Below are 21,918 nucleotides of genomic sequence, written 5' to 3'. Positions count from 1 at the left end.
TCAGCAGCTTAACTCCATATTTCTTAAACATATGTGGCTTCATTTGACATCTACCATGGTAAGCACTTTACAGTTTTTAAATCCTGTTCCATCATTTCCATCATTTCCCCTAATCCTCACACAACAGTCATCATGCCCTTTGCAGATATAAGGCAAGTGAAAATCAGTGGCATTGAGTATCTTGCCACTGATCCTCAGAGATCTGGCTACAGCCCACAATTATTGTTGTCAGACACCTGGTGATTGAGGAGACCCTCCAATATGCATCAACTGGACAATTCTTCTAGAATTATTATCTCTATGTCCAGCTTTGATTTGTTAGTCAATTTTTTAAGCTGCACATTTTTACAATGTGCACGTTATTTTCCCTATTATACCTCATGAAACCAGACACAATATCAGATATTTCAGTATCTCCTACAGTCCTGCTACTCAAAGTGTGGTGGGAGGGCCAGCTGCATCTGTATCACCTGGGAGCCTATTGGAACTACACCGGGACCCCATCCCAGGTAGACCTACAGAATCAGAAACTTCAATTTAACAAATTCCCCAGGAGATTCATGTGCATATCGCAGTTTGGAAAGCACTGTCCTGTAACACCAAAGAATATGCACAAAGCAGAAACTCAACAAATATTTTGAGACCTGGGGCCCTGGGAATCCTAGGGTATTCTCAGTTTTGCCATCACATCTTACGCTGCTCAGCTTTGAGCTCCCTTCCCTGTGGGGCCTCACGTGGCTCTTCGCTCCCCCACAAGACAGATATGAGCCTAAGAGTGAGGGAGACACTGAGGTAGTGCTCAGAGGGATGCTGGTGAGGTGAAGCTGCTACCTTTCCATCAGAGTCAAAAGCAAATGTTGGCGTTGGCCTCAGGGCTACAACATTCCTGGGGAGAAATTGGTTTTATTTCTAAGACAAAAATGCTTGAGCATCCGAGCCTCTGGAGGATAAGGGGTTTATGATAGACAACACTGGAACTGTTTCTAGACTTGATTTATTGACTTGTCTGTTTCTATTCTGTCACTAAGCTGATTGGCAACGCAACCTGGGACTTGAAGGGATTCCTGTGTATATGCTTGCGCTGCCATCAGGGCCGGGTGGGAGGCGTTTGTGCAAGGGCCGTTTGCCTGTGAGGAGGGCGTGTGTGGAAACCACTCGGGAGAAGTGGGTGCCTCTAGGGAGATGATTGTCTGTGATGTGAGATGTCTACCTAGAGTGGGTTCGAGTATGTGCACAGAGAGCAGTTGGATGGGAGGAGGTAGGTGGGGCCCCGAAGGCAGCACGCCGGAGCCGGTAGTTCCAGACACATCTTACAGAACAGCCCCTGTCTCGCCCCCACCCCACCCCAGTTTTTCCTCCCAGGATATTATTTCCCAGTTGGGAGGCCTTGGGGAGGGTAAAGGAGGGGCGGAAGGCGCCGGAGGGCCAGGAACCCCGGAGTCCGAAGACTCCCCTCTTGGCGTCTCGCGCGAGGTGGGAGCTGGGGAGGGGGAACAGACGTGCACAGGTGCGTCCCCAGGGGGGCGCGCGTGGCGACACATGGAGGATTCATCCTCAGTGCATCCTCAAGAGTCGCATTCCCTGCCCTAGGGTCGCCACTTCACTTCTCCGTCCACACAGGCTGGAAGCCCCCGCCCACTCCTCTCCGCCGGGCGGAGGGAGGTCGCCCCCTTTAGGTAGCGGAACCCCGCCCCTCCCTTGTTACTGACGAGCCCCGCCCCCTCTCGCCGCCCCGCCGAGCTCCGCCCCCGCCCCGCCCCCTGCCCGGCCACAGAGCTCCCCACGTTCAGTCTGGCTGGCCTCATGTTACTGAGCGGAGCTACTCCTGCCGGCTCCGGCCCGGGGCCGCGGGCGCAGGGGAGCGCGGGGGGCGGCCCGGCTGGATCGCGCCGGGGCGCCGGAGGTGCGGGAACCGGCCCAGGAGGGGGCGGCAGCGGCGGAGTGGCCAAGTGGCTCCGGGAGCACCTGGGCTTCCGCGGGGGGGGCGGCGGCGGAGGTGGGGGCAAGCCGGCGCCCCCGGAGCCGGACTACCGCCCCCCCGCACCTTCCCCGGCCGCGCCCCCCGCACCTCCCCCGGACATCTTGGCCGCCTACCGACTGCAGAGGGAGCGCGACTTTGAAGACCCTTACTCCGGGGGGCCGTCCGGCTCCGCTGCTCTAGCCACCCCTGCCGTTCCCGGCCCCACGCCGCCCCCGCGCCACGGCTCGCCACCCCACCGCCTTATTCGGGTCGAGACCCCTGGCCCCCCAGCGCCTCAGCCCGAGGAACGGATCTCTGGACCACCCGCCAGCAGCGACAGGGTGAGTGCCACGCCGGTCGGGGGGTTGCAAGGAGGAGAGGTGGTCGGAGGTCTGGGGCTTTCGAGAGGGACAAAGGTGGCCTGACCGGGGCCGGGCCCCTTGGCGTCACGGTTCCTGGCGGACACGATCTTAGTCCCTGACCCCGGGGCTCGGAGCCTTCATCCACCTTTGTTCAGATTCTCGACCTTCTAATTTGGGACGTGCGCCCCAAACTCTGCCTCTTTCCCTTATTATAGCCCCTGAACTAGTGACCCTCCCCCTCCCAATCTCTGCTCTCCTCATCGCAGACCCCGGAGCCTAATCGGGGAGCCTTTTTTCTAACGGGATTTGAGCCCGTTTCTCCCCAGTTTATGGCCTTTCAATCCTCTGGGAGCAGCAGCTCACTGCCCTTTGATCTCTGACCCCTCCCCCTCAGGGCAGAGCCAGCACCAAGCTCCACTCCTTCTCCTGTTAAAAAAGCCCAAGCATCCTTGGAGGTGCTGAAGCCCCAGGAAGGAGGTGAAGGCTGGGTTTCTCCCTGTGGACACGGCAAGAGCTGGCCTTTGCCTTACCCAGTGGGACTGGAGCCGGGTGGACTGTTGTTCTCAGGAAGCCAGAACAGGCAGTATGCAGCTCTTCACCAAGGATGCTAACCACTGAGGTCCAGGCACGCCCACTCCTGCACTCCTTCCCTTATCCCCCCAGGTATGCGGACAGTCAGTGCTCAGAACCTGTTGCCCAGAAGGGGCTAAGCAACTGAACCCACTCCTCCTCTCCTCTTGGCCTCCTGCTCCCCGGGTCCACTCTGAGGGTGGCTAGAGCTTTTTGTGGACCTGAAGGCTTGGGGTAGAGAGGCGGGCTGGGCATTCACTGTTTCCAAGAACATCCACTGTGGCTCAAAGGCCCCTGGTAGAGAAGACACCCCCTGCCCAACCTCAGTGCGGCCTTATCCCTCCCTGACAGCTGAAAGTCATCCCCAGGTCCCTGTAGTCCTAAATTCTAGGACGATGACTTGGTGGGCTGCCCTAGCTCTATTGTCCCTCTTCACTTACCCCTGGGAGCTTGCTCTGGGGCTGACTCCCCTCTCCTCAGCAGAGAACACAGTTTTCTTTGATTGGAGAGCAAAGTTGCTGTCTGAATCTGTTGGCTCCAGGGCTGAGGCTTTCAGCTGAGAGTGCGCCACTGTTCTGCCTGATTCTTGGGTAAGAGAGATGTGTCAGGGTCAGAGCAGAAGCCTCAGGAATGTGAATTATTTTTCCCCTAGTTCCTGCCATGGGGCATGGCTACCCATCCTGGGCCAGGACTGTTCGCCTGCAGAAGGAGCCTATGCTTTCTTCACACGTCCTTAGGCTCCTCTTCCTAATTTTCCCCGATGGTGGTGGTGGCAGTGAGGCAGAGGGAGCATTAGGCTTTGTTCTTACTATTGATCAGTTAGTCTCCTCCTCCCTGACCACTGCCTGCTGGCATGTGGGCCTGAACTGTCCCTGGCCCTCCTCCTCTCTGTATTGTCTTGGAATGGCCTAACAGGCTGCCCACCAAGCCGTGGGCTCCTCCAGGACAAGGGCCTTATCCTCATATTGTGTCTCCCAAGTGCCTGACACACTGTTTGGCATAAAGAGGAGTGGTGCATAAATATCAATAAGTCCTGAGTGGTGACTCTCCATTGCTAGGGTGACCTGAGGGTCAGAGACTCCCCTAACTAAAGTTCCCCTTGTACACTTCCCCACAGAGACCCCAAGGAAGGGGCTGTGCCCACACAACCATGCAGAAGCCCACAGCCTCTTCTCACCAAGGGCATCCATGCCTCTCCCTGGGTCGTCTCTGTGATCTGTGGGCTGCTCAGACCTTGGGGGCTAAGAGGTATCTGACTCCTTTGTCAGCTGCAGGGACAGGAATGAAATCTAGCAGGATTTCCTAGGAGCCACACAATCTGTGGTTTAATGAGTGTGTGAGAAAGACTCAGTATGCCATCTGAGCTGGCCCAAGGGCAGGGATGCTGACCTGGGGGCTCCCACCATTCAGAGAGCAGCTCCACCTCTTCAGGAGCGGAGTTTGGATCTTCTCAGGAAGAGCCCAGACTGGGTACCTGAGCCCCTTAGCCTAAACCCAAGGGTCAGCACCTGCCTGCAGAGCTCACACAGGATTGTGCCTGCTGGATGGTGAGCCGGCCTGGCCCCCGAGGCCCTGCTGAGCTGGTGTTCCTGTCCTGTGTGGCTGCTTTCTCCTTAGTCTCAGCTCCCCCTCCGCTTAGCCCTGCAGGTCCTCTTGGCTTGCTGCTTTTGAGTCTCTTCCTGAGGTGAGATGAGGCTGGGGACCAGGTTTTGCCTTGGGCTGGCTCACTTCTCTCCTTCTGCAGTCCAGCAGCTGGTGCTGGGGGGGTCAGAACCCTCTGAGAGGAGCTGGATCATGAGGTTTGATGAAATGGGTGCAAATGCTTCTGTGATGAGCCAGAGAAATTGAAGGGGAATGAGCCCAGTGGATGTAGGGGCTGGAGAGAATAGGCCTCAGACAGGACCCTGAGAGGCCTGGGGGCTCAGGACCATTAGCCTTCTCCCCGTGCAGGGCTCTGGCTGCTGGCCCACCCTGAGACCCACGGCTGCAGTTGGCAGGGGTGCAAGGGTGGCCATCTGGGCAGGCCTGGCAGGGCAGGTGTGGGAGCAGCAGGCAGGCAGAGCCTCGCCATCTGGCTGCAGGAAGACTCCCTCTTGGTACTGGGCCCTGTCTGGCCATCAGGCTATGCTCTGGCAGAGGGGCTAGAGAGCTGTGCCTTCCCTTGCTTTGCTCCCTTTTCTCAGACCTTCAACAGGAAAAACCTGATCTAATTAGGAAAAGGGGATGGGGATGGGAGAGGGGCCCTGGTTGGATGAAGCTTTCAGTTGCCTCTGACCATCTGCACAGTGTGTCCTTTGCCTCCATCATGCCAAGATACGTGTGTGAGAGAAAGAGACAGAGAATGAGAGAGTGAGAGAGCAAAACAGAGAGACAGAGGTGATGTGAACACTAAGAGAGTCAGGCACCCTGTATGAATTGAAACTAGGGTTCTTGTTCTTAGCTCACAGAGGGGCTTCTAGGGTTCAAGAACCTCCAGAAATACTGTGCACATATTTGGGGGCATGAGCATTTTTCTGGGAAAAGGCTCACAGCTCTCAGATTCTCACTGGTGTTCACAGGGCCCAAAATATTAAGAACTTTTAAGAATAGATACTGTACCTCATAGATGGTTTTCACATGGACTTGGATCCTCTGGGCCCAAGTTTGGAAACGAGTGAACAGATAGGCGGGAAGACGAAAGTGAAGGATACATTCCGGATGTCAGAAGATGAACAAGACATGCCTGCCCTGGGATTAGGAGGGCAGGTAGGGGCCCTCCCTGGCCAGTGTTCATTGAGTGTTTTGAGTATCATTAAGTGACACTGGCCCAGGCGCTGAAAGAGACTCACCACCTAGAAGACCGAGTCCTTACCTTTTTTGAGTTTGTTTCCTTCTTTGCTTTAACTTGCTTTCATATGACTTGCGCAGAGTCTAGAGGTCTGGTTCGTTTATCTCACACGTGTCCTTGGGTCCCCTGATGGAGGAAAGGAGGAGGGTTCCGGTCAAGGGATGTGAACTTTGTGGCCTGTGCTGTTGTTGGTGCCACTGCCACTGGTGCTTCGAGGAGGGCTGAGGCCCGCAGGCCTGTCCACCCTATCCACTGCTGCCTCCTCGTGCTGCAGCACTCCCTCCCTCTGGAAGACAACTGCGGCTTGTTGGCTTGGGCAGTGACTCAGTGACACCGCAGCCCTGGTGCTCCACCCTTTGGGAGCCAGGAACAGCTGGGACCCTGGGACCCTGGATGGAGCAGCTGGCTGGGGCCCGGGACTTGGAGGGCTACCTGCAGCCTACTCCCGTTGCCCTGGAGAACCAGTGTGATATGATATGAGAGTGGAGGTGGGACCCAAACCCTGCATACAGTGAGCCTGTGGGGCTTGCAGAGCCTGGGGCTCAGCCGTGTGGCTTCATAGCACCTCAAGGTGCTTCACTCTTTGGGAACTTGTTTTGTGTCTGTCACTGTGAGCTCTTGGAGGATCCAGGAATTTGTCCTTTGTATTTAATAATACAATCGTGGACATTTACTGAGCCTCCACCTTGTATCTAGTACAATTTGAAGCAGCTGATGTGTATTAGACCAGTTGATCCTTACAACAACCCTATGACAAGTCTAGGGTTGTTGTAACAACAACCCTATGACAACCCTATGACAAGTCTATGACAAGTTATTATTCCAGCATTACGAAAAGGGAGACTGAAGCACAGCAATGTTGAGTCACGCTTGCAAGGTTTCACAGCTAGTTAGAGAGCTGAGGTTCCCAGCTGGGCAGCCTGACTCCAGACTGGCTGCCAGCTCATGTATGGGACCTTTGCAAGGGACCTTTGCACCTGCTGAGAGGAGGCCTGCAGAGAGAGGAAGTATCCACTGAGCATTTGCTAATGAACCAGGGGAAGGAGGCTCTTAAGGAAGGAATGAGGATTGCATTCTGTGCTGAGTTCACCATTTCCTGAATGCTGAAGGCCAGCACTTGCCACCCAATCCCAAAGTGGCCTCGGACATGCCTTATAAGGGTCTTAAAAGGTTTGGTAGCATCAATTGCATGTCTGTGATGAATGTTTTACAAGCATGGCATTGCTTTGTTATTAGAAAAGGATAATAACAAATTTGTTTCATGTGAAGGAGTTTCCCTGGCAGATAAAATTGGGAAGGGCATTCTAGTAAGTGGGAACAGAAAGTGCAAAAAGTTCAATCTTGAGGAAGGTAAATATCAATAGTACACCATTTCCCAGACTGACAGACTTTCAGTGGAAAAGGGATTTCATGGTTAAATAGTTTGGAGAAATGCTGAATTAAACAAAATTAAGTTAGTCTTTTGGTTGCAGGACTTCTCAGAGCCTTTAACATGCTAAGGTGTATTTTAAATCTACAAATAGAGGAGAGAAGATGCTACATTTCCCAGTTTTTCTAGAAAATCTGTGGCAAGGCAATGAGACTCAGGAGACCTGGGTCTCTGTCTTTCTTGTCTCTGCTACTGCAAGCTGTGCACCCTGGACAAGCACCTGAACTCTGGGGTCTTAATGCCTGAATAAAAGAGATTATCATCACGGCAAACATTTATTGAGCACTGACTGCTCCTTGCCAGCCTCTGGGCCAAGGACTTTTTACATTCATTGTCCTCTACCCAGTCCTATGAGGTAGGTGCTAATACCATCCCCATTCTACAGATTAAAAAACCAGAGGCTTCCAGACATTAAATATAAACTAAAGAAATGGAGAAAAGGGACAGTGGTAGACTTCGGGTACTTTGCAGAGCCCAAATCCCGTGACATGTGTCTCCTTTGCTCCCCTGGCCTCAAAAGCCCCACGGGTGGGGTCAGAAACTCGTAGCAGGGCCCAGCTGCAGAGTGGAGGGTTCAACCAGATGGTGGGCCTGCCAGCTACCTCAGGAGAGGCCTGGGCAGGAAGGAGAGGCAAGGCCTGACAGCTGCTTTGGGAGGAGCACTGCCCCATTGAACAGGTGCAAGACCAGGGTCCTGGAGGCACCCTGCCACCCTCCTGCAGGAGTGGAGGGAGCCACGGGGCCCTCTGGGCAGAGCTACTTACCTACTAGTTTGGAAATATTTCAGCATTTCAACAGCGTACCAGAGGATGTGCCTAAATATCAGCCCTGGCTTTAGGTGCCTTCCCTGCCAGTTCCTTCCTTCTGCCCTTGAGCCAAAGGCTTTGATCCCTATCAAATGTGGATTCTCCTGACAGGCTGCTCCTACAGCCCCTACTGGTCGGTCAGGTCAGAGTTAGGATGAATGGGGATCTGAGAGTCTGTGTCACTCCAGAAGATGGAGTCTGGGTGGAAGGAGGCCTTTCGAGCATCCAGTAAATGCGCACTGAGCACCTACTGTGTGCCAGGCCCTGTGATGGATGCCGTATACAACAGTGAGCACGGCAGAGTCAGGTAGAGGGCCCATAAACAAAGTAAATCATGATAGAGCAAAGGTGCAGCTGAAGCCTACAGGGGCAGCTTCCCCACACGGAGCAGTTTTGCCTCTTCACGTGACCTAGAAGCCACTGGGAAAGCAGGTCTGGTCTCTGACACGTCCTCTATGTCCAGGTCGGGTGCCCCAGCAGGTGTCTCTGCTACTGCTCCCGACCCGGCCCCGTGGGTGGCTTCTCTAGGCGCCCCAGCCCAGGGCGGAGGCCAGGGCTTCCTGGAGCAGGGTGTGGAGCCAGGAATGGAACAGAGGAGCCATTGAGCTGCCCACAGAGCTGCCACCTAGGTGCCCATGGGCCCTGAGCTGCCACGACTGGCCCAGGACTCCAGTGGGAAGGGCACTGCCTGCAGCTCTGACTGGGCTTGCTAAGGGAAGGCAAGGGGGGCTCTGTGGAGTTGGGGAGGGGGGGGGGCCTGGGGCTTGGGCCAGGTGCTTCTACTTATTGAGCAGCTTCCAGGGACTCATATGCCGTGTTTGACTCCCCAGCCAGATTCATGCTTCCTCCTCTCCTGAATGAACAAGGAAAAGTGCTCCCTTTGTCCATTCTTCCTTCCCCTTTTATATGAACTGATTTAACAGATATTTACTGAGCACTTTTAGGTATTGGGAATTTAGCAATGAACGTGGTTCCTGCCCTCAGGAAGTTCACAGTCTGCAGGAAGACAGATAATAAAACAAGTATTTACTACACAGTGTGCTGATAGCCCAGCACAGGGGCCCTAACCAGACCTGGAGGGAGAATGGAAGGCTTTCTAGAGAAAAATAATCTGATCCAGGTAAAGGGAAAGCCTTTGAGAGAAGAAAGAGATTATAGAGCTTTCAGGTAACAAAGTAACCTGGGGTGGGCAGAGAGAACCCAAAGAGCAAAGTGGAATCTTTAAATCCCTTTAACTTGGACTTGTTCTTTTGGCACTGGAGAGCCATTGCAAGGTTTAAGGATAGCACATTTGTTGATTCAGTTACTGTTAAGTAGCTGCCACTTATGAGTGTAAGGCTGGGTGCCGACCAATGGGCTGGCTCCAGAGCCCCTTGGTCAGGTGGGTGAGACTGTGGGTGCCCGTTGGCCTGGGGTGAAGCAGCTCGGGGTAGGAGTGGATTCCTTTTCTGCACTTCCTGCAGGAAGGGGGACTCGCAGAGCGGGGTTGGGGGGGGGCACTGTAATGGGAAATAGGCAGTGATCTAGCAGAAACATTTTTCTAGTGCCCACTGTGAACCAGGTGCTTACTGGAGCTGGAGGGACAGAAGTGACAAGGAGCCCCAGGCCAGTGGATGGTCTGGTGGAGGTGATGGGATGATCTGAGATGGTGGTCTTCTCAGAAGCAGACAGAGATTCGAGGGAGGTAAAGGAGCTGGGGGTCTTGACTGGAACAAGGTGAAACGAGTAGGAGCTGAAGAACCGATGCATGAGATGGTAGGAGCTGTTGGGACACTCTTGAGACCCCTAGAGGGGCCAGTGGGGGTTCAAGGAACATGCAGAAGGGGTCTCTGAGGTGGGAAGTTTTCTTTCTCCATTTCCGCCTTGGTAGGGGTCCCAGGTCCTATAACCCAGGACAGGTGGTCATCCCCACAGCCTCCCTGCCCAACTGTCTCCCACAGTCCTGATCTGGACCAGAACCAAAGCCTAGACCGAGAATAGGGGAGAGGCAGGAGTGGCCCCTTCCCCATGCCGCAGGCCCCAGAGCTACCTCTTGTCAACGCCTGGCAACCGGGTGTGCAGTGTTCTCCTGCCCCAAGGTGCAGTTAGCGTGCAGCGGGCTGTGCTCTGTCTCTGCCTCAGCAGGTCCCCCCAAGCCTGTGCCCAGCTTGGAGAAAGGCTTTCTTGTCCTCAGCTGTGCCCCACCCCGAGCACCTTAAGCTCCTCTGCAGGGTGTGCGGCTTGCAGCCTGGGATGAGGAGGGCCAAGACCATACCTTTCCTGTCCCTGTCCTCCAAGAGCCTGGGGGATTTCAGCAGAGCCCAAACCCTGGCTTTCTCAGGGCTATCCTAAGGTGGTCTCTCTCCCAGGACAGCCAAGATGCCCAGTGGTAGCAGGCTGGCAGCATGATTTTGCACAAAGGGCACAGGTTCCAATCCTGGTTTCTCCACTTACGTGGAATGGACTTGGGCGTGTTGTTCCCTACCTGCCCTGAGCCTCCATTTCCTTAAAATGGGGATAATAATTCCCACATGACATTGTGAAGGATGTTGTGAGGATAAACCAGTGAACTGTGGCATAAACTCAGTATCTTCCTTGAAGGTCAGCAAATACTTATTTGTTTAGCATCTGGGAAAGCAATGCTAGGCATGGACCAAGCTAATCCCCCAGTTGCCTACTGTTCCCTGCTTATTCTTTGAACTCCAGCACCTTTATAACCAGGTCTCTGAATTAATTCCCTCTCTTAGGCCACCTGGTATAGGCTCTGGTCCTGCCTGGACCCTGAATGAGGCAGGCCTTAAAGCCCAGAGCCTCATCCTGTCCATTTAGCCCAGGGAATGGGCCAGAGGCACAAAATTAACAGAAAAGAAAGATGTACCATTCTGTTGGCAGCCTAGTGGGGACCCCTGCAAAGGAACAGCCAGAGCTTCTCCCCATCCAAGCTCCTGGGCACCCTGCCCAGGACTCTTGCTCCCATGGACAGAGCATCCTGGGGAGAAGCAGAGCTGTCTCTCAGACGTCTGAAGCTTGCTCCCCTCACTCTCTTCCCAAAGCTAGCAATTCTAGAAGACTATGCGGATCCGTTTGATGTTCAGGAGACTGGTGAAGGCCCAATAGGAGCTTCAGGAGCCCCAGAGAAGGTCCCCGAGAATGACGGTTACATGGAGCCCTATGAGGCCCAAAAGATGATGGCCGGTGAGTGATGGAGTTTGGGGTGGGGGTGGGGTTGGGGGTTGCTCCCTGAGGCTTGAGTATCTGCAGAACAGGCTCTGGGACCCACAAGTCTAAGGACTGATTCCTTGGTCCCTAGAAAATATGGAGAAAGCCTTTGCTGGGTCTTTGGGGAGGGTGGCCATTGTCTTCAAGATAGTCATTTTGGAGAAGAAGCTGGGACTTGTGGTGCCTGAGACGTGAGGTGCTAGAGAAGGCCATACAACCAAAGGGCAGACAACAGAAGCATTTGGGATAGTCACGAATGACAAGCTAGTGGTGTGGGCTGGGGGTCACTGATCCCAAGAAGAGAATCACTAGCTTTAGGGAAGGTGATGGGTCTGAAATGATGGGACCTTGAAGCGAACATCTATGGCAATTGGAAACACATGACTAGAAATGCAGTTGCAATGCACATGAGATTGAGCAAGTAGTTCAAGGAGTGAGGGCAGGGAGAAGTGAATGAGACCTGGCCCTGGGGAACAGAGGTCAAGAAAGCATCCAGGGAAAGGGAACAATGTGGGTGATCAGAGAGGAGGACGGGGTGAATCAGTGTAAGCCAAGGCCCCAGGGAAGGATGAGAGGAAGGTTTGCTCAGGGGCAAATAATCTTAGTGCTGGGCATACAGGAGAGCTAAAATGAGAGAGGCCAAGAGGGGGTAGCGCAGGTCTTGAAGGCTCAAATGAGGCATTTGGACTTGCTCCAAAAATGGGAAGGGAGCCATTATGGATTCTTGAGCAAGAAAGGAACAGGATGAATGTGGCATTTTTAGAGGATTACTGAGGCTTTGGTGTACAGAACACACTAGAAGAACTGGGCATCAGAAAGATGAGTTAGGGGGCTTCCCTGGTGGCGCAGTGGTTAAGAATCCGCCTGCCAATTCAGGGGACACAGGTTCGAGCCCTCGTCTGGGAAGATCCCACATGCCGCGGAGCAACTAAGCCCGCGCACCACAACTACTGAGCCTGTGCTCTAGAGCCCGTGAGCCACAACTACTGAAGCCCACACACCTAGAGCCTGTGCTCTGCAACAAGAGAAGCCACTGCAATGAGAAGCCCGCACACTGCAACGAAGAGTAGCCACCACTCGCCGCAACTAGAGAAAGCCCACGTACATAGACCCAACTCAGCCAATAAATAAATTAATTAATTAAAAAATAAGAAAGATGAGTTAGTAGGCTATCGTGGAAATTGTTGAGGCTTTAAGGGACCAATAATTAACACCCCTTTCTTCCCCTCTGAGCTTGGAAATAACTGAGGAATAGGATTAAGGAAACAGATATGGAGATAGCAATGCCAGCTTTATTACTGATAAAGTTGACTGGAGAGCATTACTTAGCTATGTCACCAGAATGACATAGCTAAGGATACTTCACCACAGAATTAAACTTGCCTACTCAGGCTTGGGCAACTCAGGACAGCTATAGGCCCCTGCACGGGGGCAGGAGGAGAAAGAACCAGAACGTTCTCTCTCTGTAAGTAGGCAAATCTGGGAAAGAAAGGAAGCTTCCACTGGCCAATCAGATAAGCTGTTCTCTCTCCCTGGGAGAGGTGGGTGAGGGAGCAGAGAGCAGTAGGGAGTGTCATTCCATGGAGCCCCTGAAACATGAGCCTGTAGATTGGAGGTTCACCCTAGCAGTAATCTAGACGTGGAGAGTTGAGGGGGAGAGTCATCAGGTATTGGCACTGAACACATGGGATTCAGAGAATGAAGGAGGGCCAGGACCAAGGAGAGCAGTGTAGTAGACAGAAATGGAGAAAGTGAGAGGGCGGCTACTGTATTTAGATGAGAAGGGTGTAGACCCCCAGGAGATCCATGAGTGTCGTGGAATTGTATGTGAAAATGCGCACATTTTTCTAGGGAGTAGCTCCATAGCTTTTATCAGATTTTCACTGGGTCAGTGATCCCCAAAAGAGGATCACAGAACAGACTAGAAGAATTTTGCGGGAAAGCAGTGAGTTTGAAACATCAAAGTGAAACATTTTTATGGCAGTTGGAAACATATAGATGCAAAGGGTGCCATGAGACTGGAGAGTGAGAGCAGGGAGAAATGAATAAGATTTGGCCCTGGCGGACAGAGACCAAGAGAGGATCAGGGAAAGAGACCAAACGGGGGTGATGGGAGAGGAGGACAGTCCATGAAAATGACTTGTCCAAAGGGGACAGTTTCAAGGAGGGGGTGGTCAGCAGTACCTGAGCAACAAAGAAGGATTTTCTGATTGCAAAATGACATAACTTGGGACACAAGGAAATAAATGGATCTGAGTAGCAAGGAGATGGACCCTGCCTCAGTTTCCTAAATGTGTAAGCCTCAGCTCCCCAGCCCTTGTTGGCCATTGCAGGATCTTTTTTCTGTCTTTCACTCTGGTGCTTCTCTGCCCCTGCCTCTGTTGGGTCCCATGCTTTTGGAACCCTAGAGGTGTTCTGAGGGTGAGGGACCCCAGATGTGTGGTCACTGGGCTCCCCCCACAGCCAGCATCTCCTCTGAAGGCTTGTAGCTGGGGAGTGCTACTGGGGGCGCTGAGCCAGGCAGCCAGGACTGCTCACACCTTCCCTCCTGCCTTGCCCTGGCAGAGATCCGGGGCTCCAAGGAGACAGCAGCTCAGCCCTTGCCTCTGTATGACACGCCCTATGAGCCAGAGGAGGAGGAGGGGGCCACCCCGGAAGGTGAGGGGGCCTCCTGGCCCCGGGAGTCCCGCCTGCCAGAGGATGATGAGAGGCCCCCTGAGGAGTATGACCAGCCCTGGGAGTGGAAGAAGGAGCGGATTTCCAAAGCCTTTGCAGGTGAGTCCTGGGTGGAGAGGGCAGGTCTGCTGAGGCCTCTGAGCAGCTTTCCAGGCTCAGGGGGATGGGAGGAGTGGACTTGGGGTGGGGGTGGGGGGCAGGAGCTGGGCTCAAGGGAAGTGCAGTTGAGTTGCACCATGGAGAGTGGTGAGTTGGGCGGTGTGGACACAGAACTGTGTGCAGGGTCGGGGATGACTCCCTGCATCACCACCTCTCAGAGGCCAAGAGGCTTGAGCCACTTCCATCTTTTGGGAGGCGGTGTATACTTAAAAATAAAGAAATTCCAAACAAAATGATAAAACTTGTGGCATATGTTAAATACGTACACGTAACAAAGGAAAGCACTGACACTCCAGACAGTGAAAACCCACTGTGTGTATAGCCTAGCCCCAAGGGTATTTCTCAGGAGCAGGAACCAGTGGGGAGAGGAAGAAATCATCAGGTTTCTCCTGTACCAAGCACCCCAGTGTCCATCCCAGGCCCGGAGTCCAACATAGAGAGGGCCTGAGTGGGTGATACAAGAGCCTGGTACAAGAGCCTTGTTCAGTGAGAACATAAAGGACTTCAGTGCCGTTAGACCTCATTCCTACTCCCATGTCTTCCTCAGCCCTCCTTGGGCAAGGAGCTCATCCTGGAGCTGGACCCGGCTCTCCACTCTGTCCTCCCCACCCCGGCAGCCAGACTGGGAAACCACAGGTTCCTAATTTGTTTCCCGTAAAGCGTGCACCATTGAGGATGGGCCGTTTATCTCCCGAAGTCTCCTTGGAGAATCAATACTGTTTGAGTTGCTTAATGGGAAAATCTATGCTCCTCATTAGGAAACCTGTTAGCAGTCCTGCAGCCGCCAGTGGCATGGCTCTCCTAATTGTCAAGGCTCAGGATTGAGGGTGTGGTGGGTAAATTTCAATAAAACATCTGCTCTGGCTTCTGAGTTTTCCTGACAGCCTGAGGCTGGGCTGTCTCGGTCTCGCTGCCCATGAGTTCCCAGGCTGCAGGCGAAAGGGGGAAGGGAGGCAAGGTGGGGCGTGCCAGGATGCTGTGTGGGTGTCCAGGTATGATGCTGGGGAGTACGGGCAGCTCCTGGTCATGCTTTTCCCTCCCTTCCTGGGCCCTTTGGGCCCTGGAGGCTTGTGAGAGGTCAAATAAAGGGGACCTGTGGGGCTGGCAGAGCAAGACCCTGTGTCTGGCTGTTTGCTCCTGGAGCCTCCCACCTGCCATGGTGCGGTCAGTGTGGCTCCGCCCAGTCCTCTGAGAGTCCTGTTCTTCCCTCAGAAGCTGCCCCTGCCTCTGCTCTGACCCTCCTCCTTTCTAGGCTGTCCTGTGTCCTGGCTCTGGGTTTTGGTGTCTCAATCTCTGCCTCTCTCTGTCTCTGTCCCTGTCTGTCTCTCTTCTCCCTGCTGCTACTGGCTCCAGTTGACATTAAGGTCATCAAAGACCTACCTTGGCCTCCACCGGTGGGACAGCTGGACAGCAGCCCCTCCCTTCCCGACGGGGACAGGGACATCTCCGGTCCAGCCTCACCCCTCCCTGAGTCCAGCCTGGAGGATGGCAGCGGTGGGTCCTTTGGGGGCTTCTGGCCAGGGTGATGTGTCCTCTCAGCCCTCAGGCCCTGTGGATTGGGTTGGAGAAGCAGAGAGGTGGGGCAGAGTTCAGAGAACCCAGGAGGAATCCCTCTCGCCCTGGAGGAAGATGGAAGGGACAAAGTACACGTTCCTCCCTCCCCTAAAGGGGTGGGGAAGGCATCTCCTGAGGGAGGCCCCTTCCAAATATCTTTCCCCCCCATGCCATAAAAATCCATTATTCTAAATTCAGTCTTTTGGGCAGAGCTCTGCCTGACCAGATCCCTCAGCAGTGCAAATAACGCCTGAGGCAGGGGTGATGATAGCACAGGAAGTTAAAGGAAAGGTTTGATCTTTGTATCTGGTGACTGGAAAGACAATGAGGGCTTGAAAGTGCCAGGCGGAGAAAAAAGACACTGAACACTTCATCTACTTTCAGTTTTACCCAGAATGGGCAGCCAGGGATGTGCTTGCATCTGTGCATACGCACACCTGCATGAGCACCTGTTTGTACATTTGTGCGTGGGTGTGAGTGGGTATTTTGTAAATACAGGCTGAAGGAGGGTCTCTGTCATCTGTGCATGTGTGCTCGTGCCCATTTGGCTCACTGGCTTCAGCCCTCCCTGGGCAGGCTCAGCGGTCATGCCTGTCCCAGTCTGGGAGGCCAGAGCTGCCTCTGCTGGGCTTCTGTGGGTGGGGGAGGGGAGCCTGTGGGCCGCGACCTTGGGGGCGGGGGAGGGGCGGGCTGGCTGGCGGCTTTGGGCAGGATTAGCCTGTCAGGATGGCACCAAGGGGAGTCAGATAATTGTTCTCAGATCGATAAGTCATTTCTACAGAACGGCTTGGCAGGGTGATTTGGAGAACGGTAATGAACTCTTGAGGAGGAGAAAGAAACAATATTATCAGCACTGAAGCCACCCTGAGGGGGATGGAATAAGGGAAGGCAGTCAGCTCCTCCAGAGGGAGGAGCTTAAGTGGTTTCTCATGTTGCTGTCTTCCCTCTCCTGCCATGGTGTGGGTACTGGGAGGCCCTGTGGCACAGGAGAGCTGAGCCCGCCCCCGCCCCACCCAGGGATGGACCTAGGATACTGTCCCTAGAGCTGGTCAGGCTCATGAGCACGCCCCACCCTTCCAGAGCATTCCTTTGCCCCCTTTTGGCTGGAAATGGGGATGGAGCACTGGCTAGTCTATAGGGCTCTATCTCTAGGGTCCTCAGAGTCTATGACTGGTATGTCCCCCACAGCCCAGTTTGAAGGATCTGAGAAGAGCTGCCTGTCACCTGGCCGGGAGGAGAAGGGGCGGCTCCCTCCCCGACTCTCTGCAGGGAACCCCAAGTCAGCCAAGTCCCTAAGCGTGGAGCCCAGCAGTCCCCTGGGGGAGTGGACAGACCCAGCACTGCCTCTGGAAAACCAGGTGTGAGTGTCTGTGTCCAGCTGGGGACTCACCCCTCCCTTCCCCTCCTGGCACCGGCTTGCCTGCAGGGGACACCCAGAATGGGTGGGCCTGGACAGCGAGGGACCCAGCAGAGATGCCCCCCCTTCCTCTCTCTTGTCCTCAGCTGGTACCACGGGGCCATCAGTCGAACAGATGCCGAGAACCTGCTCCGGCTGTGCAAAGAGGCCAGCTACCTGGTGCGCAACAGTGAGACCAGCAAGAACGACTTCTCCCTGTCCCTCAAGTGAGTGGGGCCTGCTGGCTGGTGGCTTCAGGCAGAGTGAGCCTGTCAGGATGACTCCAAGGGGAATCGGTGGGAGGATAACCAGCAGGACAGGAGGAGCCGCCAGTATCTCTCCCATGCCCAGCCAGGCTGGGGAGAACTTCATCCCCTGTGAACATGTGCCGACTCTGTGCCAAGCCCTGGGCATCTGGAGAGGTCTGAGGCTCAGCCCCGGCTCCCAGGGAGCACAGAGTCCTTTGGGGGAAGCAGTCAAGCTATAGAGTGCAGCTTAGAAGGGTTCTGTCATTTTCTAGCTCTGTGGCCTGGGGCCCCCTTAACCTCTCTGGGCCTCAGTTTCCTTATAAAATGGGGGAATAATCATATCTGACTTACAGGGAAGGATTAAATGAAATAAGCACTTAGCATAGTGCCAAGTGCTTAATGAATTATCACTATCATCATTATTAATGGAAGCTCAAGGTGTTCTACAAGTACAGGCAAGGAGATAGGAACTTTGCCTGTGGGACTCAACAGGGTGAGATGGAGGCTGGGTGCTGGGAGGAGGATGGAGCAGTGGACACAAAGCTGTTCTTGTTCACTCTGAAGAAGAGGGCAGAAGGTCTGGGTGCTAGCGGCTGACAACTGGGCTTTAAAGGGTCCTGGAAGAGGCAGGGGAGGCAGGGCTCCTCCTCCTCCTCCTTAGCCTTCCACTCTGGGCACAGATACAGAGACCAGCATCAGCCTCCCAGGTTCTACTGGCAGGATGGCTAGTCCTCTCCTCAGTACCTAGGAGCTCTGCCTGGTAGAACCTGCATCCCACATAGCAGCCTGTCAGAGTGCTGTGTCCATTCACATGCCCCATCATTACTGGGGCATCTGTACCACTTCCTGTCACATCTTCTAGGGGGCATTAGAGTACAGGTACACCCCCACTTCAGACATATCCAATATATGGAAATTTGGGAGTATTAGATACACTGGAGGATAATTATTCAACTTCACTGCAAGATAATGGAAAAAATGCTAGACTATAGTCAGATAACCTGAATTTCATTCTTGGTTTTAATAAAACTAGCTGTGCGGGGCTTCCCTGGTGGCACAGTGGTTGAGAGTCCGCCTGCTGATGCAGGGGACACGGGTTCGTGCCCCAGTCTGGGAAGATCCCACATGCCGCGGAGCGGCTAGGCCCGTAGCCATGGCCGCTGAGCCTGCGCGTCCGGAGCCTGTGCTCCGCAACGGGAGAGGCCACAACAGTGAGAGGCCCGCGTACCGCAAAAAAAAAAACTAGCTGTGTGACCTTAGCCAAATCACGTAACCTCTCTGGACCTCGGTTTCTACCTTTGCAAAATATGTCAATGGATACCTCTTAGGTTTCTTCCACCTCTTATGCTGGGGGAGTCTGCAAATTATAACATCAAAGGAGCATTTAGGAAAAATTCATTTGTCAAAAATTTGATCTACATAACTTCAGAATGTGTATTGCTTTAAAAATTATAGTTAAGATTCATAGAGCATCTACTATGTGCCAAGCAGCATACATACCATCTCCAAACCAGCTACCGTCCTGCAAGATCAATCTCTTTTTTATAGAAAGAAAATCGATTCAAAGAGGTATGTGACTTGCTCAAGGCCACCAGCTAATAAAGTGCCCAGAGCAGGATCTGAACCCAGCTCAGGCCAACTCCAAGAACCACACTGTTCCATTACACAGCTCCACCCCCCATCAAGTCTGGTATGGTCCAAGGCAAGAAGAGACACGAGCAGAGCAGAGCAGAGCAGAGCAGAGCCTGGGCCCTGCCTTATCCTGAGGAGTGAAAGGGGGAGGCCGGCCTGGACACCACTCCAGCCCAGGCTGATCAGGCCCTGCCAGCATCTGTCTGCCAGGGCCTCGTTTACATATAAATGGCTTCTCTGAAATACAGTTATGGTTTCTCTTCTCTCTGTAATGGAAGGGCTTTCACTGGTAATTAAACAGCTTCCTCCAAAAGCCATGCCAGCCCTAGCCCTGCTGCCCAGCTAGTCCCACCTCAGTTCCCTGAGGGTCAGGCAAGGGCTCTGCTGTGTCTTAATGGACCCTTGGGACTTCGTCCCAGGAGGTCAGTTATCCAGGTGTGGAGGCTGAGCGCTCAGCTGCCAACTCAGTTCTCTGGCCACTTGTTGCCCTTCTTGGCCAGATCTGTCCCTGAAGGAGAAGGTACAATGTACAGTTTTCAGGAGAGGGGATTCTGTCAAGTGGACTGTGGGGAGGGGCTGTCCCCAAACTGCGGAAGCACAGGGCCTACCCTGATGCCCATAGCCTTGGGTCTGGGTTTTGGCATAGGGCAGACAGGGGAGGGCAACCACTCACTGCCTCCCCTGTCTACTGCCCCAGGGGCTGTATGTGTTCCTCAGGCCCTTTGCTCTTTTCCCCAGGGCCTGCATGGTCACTGTCAACTTCAGCCGTTATCTCAGCCCTGCAGATGAAGGATGGTCCCACACCCTGACACACATGCCCAGGCTTTAGGGAACTGTACCCTGCGGGCGGGGGAGGGAAGGATGGTGTTAAGGGCCTGTTTTTTTCCTCCCATCCCTTTCCTCTTTAGTCTCCCCACGCTCTGTGCTTTCTCACTTGTGGCCCTAGTGAAATGGGACCAGTCAGAGCCCTCTTTGTATACAGACAGGGGAAGCAAGTGAGGGGGTTTGCCAGCCTCACCTCTCAAGGGTGGCAAACCTCACGAGGAGGCAGCCCCCTCCCCAGTCCTACCTCCCACACCAGCTTCTGAGCCCGGCTCTTGTCCCCAGGTAAGCTCTGACCAGCAGAAACAAGTACTCGGGCTTCAGGGCTCTCCCAAGCATGGTTTCCCCATTGCCTGTTTGGAGTTTCAGACCTGGGGCCTGGCCGATGAGGCCTGTGGTAGCTTGAACAAACGTTCTTGCTGGGAGCTGGCCAGAGCTCTGAGCAGCAGGGTCCTTGTCTTGTGGGCAGAGCTGGGCACTGATGCTGATTTCCTGGATTGTGGTGGGGAGATGGGAGAGGCAGTGGAGCATGTCCTCTCTGAGGGAGGGGATGGAGCTGCAGCCTCACAGATGATGTCATCCCAGGCAGAAGAGCTGGATAGATGAGCTGGGGGATTGGCCCAAGGCCCAGTTAGCAGGAGGGTGAAGGGCTGTCCCCAGGACAAGGCAGCTGAGTATTCCCAGATTTGGGGGTGATGTCCAGCTCCCTCTCTCCCCTAGTCTCTGCAAGAGAGCCCCAACCAAGATTCACCTGGTTGGTTGTCGCATGTGTCCACCCACTGTCCTGCCAAGGGTGTCTGTGTTCACGAGGCACCAAGAGCTCCCCCCACACAGATGTCCTCCCCCACAGCTCAAGGAGGGGGAGGGTAAACTGGCCCTGGTCACATAGGCTGGGGGAAGTGCATAGGCTGAGGCAGGAGCGACTGGATCCCTGGGTTGGGGGGTGGTGCTGATAGCTTGTTTCCACCTGCATATTCTTGGCACACCCAGTGCCCTCACCACAAAGCCAGTACCTACTGCTGCCTACTTACAAAATCCCCTACATCCCCTCCCTGCTTGCTGGACTGACCTCCACCTTCCCTAGTTGCCTCCACTCTCAGCTGGCTTGGAACAACCATGTTTGCAGCGGGTGGTGGGGTGGTAACGATGACCGGAGAGGGCCCCACTCACCAGGGTCTCCCCTCCTCTTCCCAGGAGCAGTCAGGGCTTCATGCACATGAAGCTGTCCCGGACCAAGGAACACAAGTATGTGCTGGGCCAGAACAGCCCGCCCTTCAGCAGCGTCCCTGAAATCGTGCACCACTACGCCAGCCGCAAGCTGCCCATTAAGGGGGCCGAGCACATGTCCCTGCTCTACCCCGTGGCCATCCGGACTCTGTAGGTGTGAGGCCTGGGCATTGTGACAGATCTGGACCCAGCCCTGTGCTCATCCCCTGGCTGAGGGCTGTGGCCCTTCCTGGGCCACATGATCTCTCAAACCTTTCTTGGCCCTCTCCCTGGAATCGAGTGGCAGCTGGAGATTCCTTAATTTATTCTAAAGGGAAGGACTACTGGAGCCTTGGAATAAGAGGTGGTCTGGAGCTGAGGATAGAGGACTCCCTGGGGAGAAAGGATAGCCCCTGGAGGAAGGGATTTCAGAATCGCTGATCTCCTGAGGAGTTTAAGATAGACAGCTCCAGCCTCTTTCTTCCCCTAGGGCAGAGGTGGCGACCTCCACCCTCTTTACCCAGGGGTGGAGGGGTGGATTGGGAATGGAGCTGGACGCGGGCCTTCGGGGTGCTCTAACCACCTCTCCGCCTACACCCCCAAACCACCGGCGGCTCCGCCGGAGTCTGGTGCGGGGCTTCGGGGAGACGGCATTGGGGGTGGGGAAGGAGGGGAAGGGCTCGGCCGGAGGGAACTTGTACAGGCCCGGGGCCGCCCCGGCTCTGGGCCAGAGGCAATAAATAAACCCAGTCCTGCCAGGCACAGCCGCTTCCGCGCCTCCAGCGCCGCAGCTCCCTCCTGCCCCCTCCTCCATCCGCCCCCCCCCCCCCCCCCCCCCCCCCCCGCCCCGGGCTGACGGGGGAGGGAGTTGAGCGAGCACAGATTCTGTTTATAAATCAGCTCTGGAGCGGACACAGGCGGCTGTGAAAAGCACTTTCGAAGCATCAAGTTCCTTCCTTTGACGAGATGTCAAAACATCCCCCCTCGCCCCCTCCCCGGCTTGGGGCACCAGAGCCGGCCTGCCGCGCGGCGCCCCCTCCCCGCCGCCCCGACGAGCGCGGCTCCCAGAGAGC

The 21,918-nt window shown here is 54.7% G+C and overlaps 2 protein-coding genes across 10 annotated transcripts in view; one reads left to right on the top strand and one right to left on the bottom strand.

Moving 5' to 3' along the window:
- SLC28A2 (solute carrier family 28 member 2) overlaps nucleotides 1–15,480 on the bottom strand; it is a 103,350-nt gene extending 87,870 nt beyond the window's left edge. Inside the window, exons 1-3 of the mRNA XM_027084186.1 lie at nucleotides 15,368–15,480; nucleotides 5,744–5,845; nucleotides 3,333–3,477 (exon numbers count right to left, since the gene is read on the bottom strand). The gene's annotated coding sequence lies outside the window, so the exon portion shown is untranslated. The remainder of the gene's footprint in view (nucleotides 1–3,332; nucleotides 3,478–5,743; nucleotides 5,846–15,367) is intronic.
- Nucleotides 1,770–21,453, top strand: SHF (Src homology 2 domain containing F). Of its 9 annotated transcripts, none has more exons than XM_027084195.1 (7): nucleotides 1,770–2,301; nucleotides 10,987–11,128; nucleotides 13,718–13,927; nucleotides 15,341–15,481; nucleotides 16,730–16,901; nucleotides 17,045–17,164; nucleotides 20,834–21,453. In XM_027084195.1, the coding sequence occupies exons 1-7, from the start codon at nucleotides 1,804–1,806 to the stop codon at nucleotides 21,018–21,020; spliced, it is 1,470 nt and encodes a 489-aa protein (XP_026939996.1). In that variant the 5' UTR covers nucleotides 1,770–1,803; the 3' UTR covers nucleotides 21,021–21,453. The 9 variants fall into 9 exon arrangements, with proteins under 9 accessions (XP_026939996.1, XP_026939998.1, XP_026939999.1 ...); XM_027084197.1 differs by lacking the exon at nucleotides 20,834–21,453 and adding an exon at nucleotides 18,855–19,064; XM_027084198.1 differs by lacking the exon at nucleotides 15,341–15,481.
- The last annotated feature ends 465 nt before the right edge of the window (nucleotides 21,454–21,918 follow it).

The sequence above is a fragment of the Aethalodelphis obliquidens genome, unplaced genomic scaffold (assembly GCF_003676395.1).
Source record: "Aethalodelphis obliquidens isolate GAN/ISIS:26980383/991018 unplaced genomic scaffold, ASM367639v1 scaffold51, whole genome shotgun sequence".
Lineage (NCBI taxonomy): Eukaryota > Metazoa > Chordata > Mammalia > Artiodactyla > Delphinidae > Aethalodelphis > Aethalodelphis obliquidens.
Note: the sequence above shows the minus strand (reverse complement) of the source record. Positions and strands in the feature narration are given on the sequence as shown.

Excerpts from the sequence above, each read along its gene's own strand:
- SHF (XM_027084195.1), top strand. The coding sequence starts at position 1,804 with ATGTTACTGAGCGGAGCTACTCCTGCCGGCTCCGGCCCGGGGCCGCGG. Across the intron at positions 2,302-10,986 it reads CACCCGCCAGCAGCGACAGG|CTAGCAATTCTAGAAGACTA; the intron begins GTGAGTGCCACG and ends CTCTTCCCAAAG. Across the intron at positions 17,165-20,833 it reads GACTTCTCCCTGTCCCTCAA|GAGCAGTCAGGGCTTCATGC; the intron begins GTGAGTGGGGCC and ends TCCTCTTCCCAG.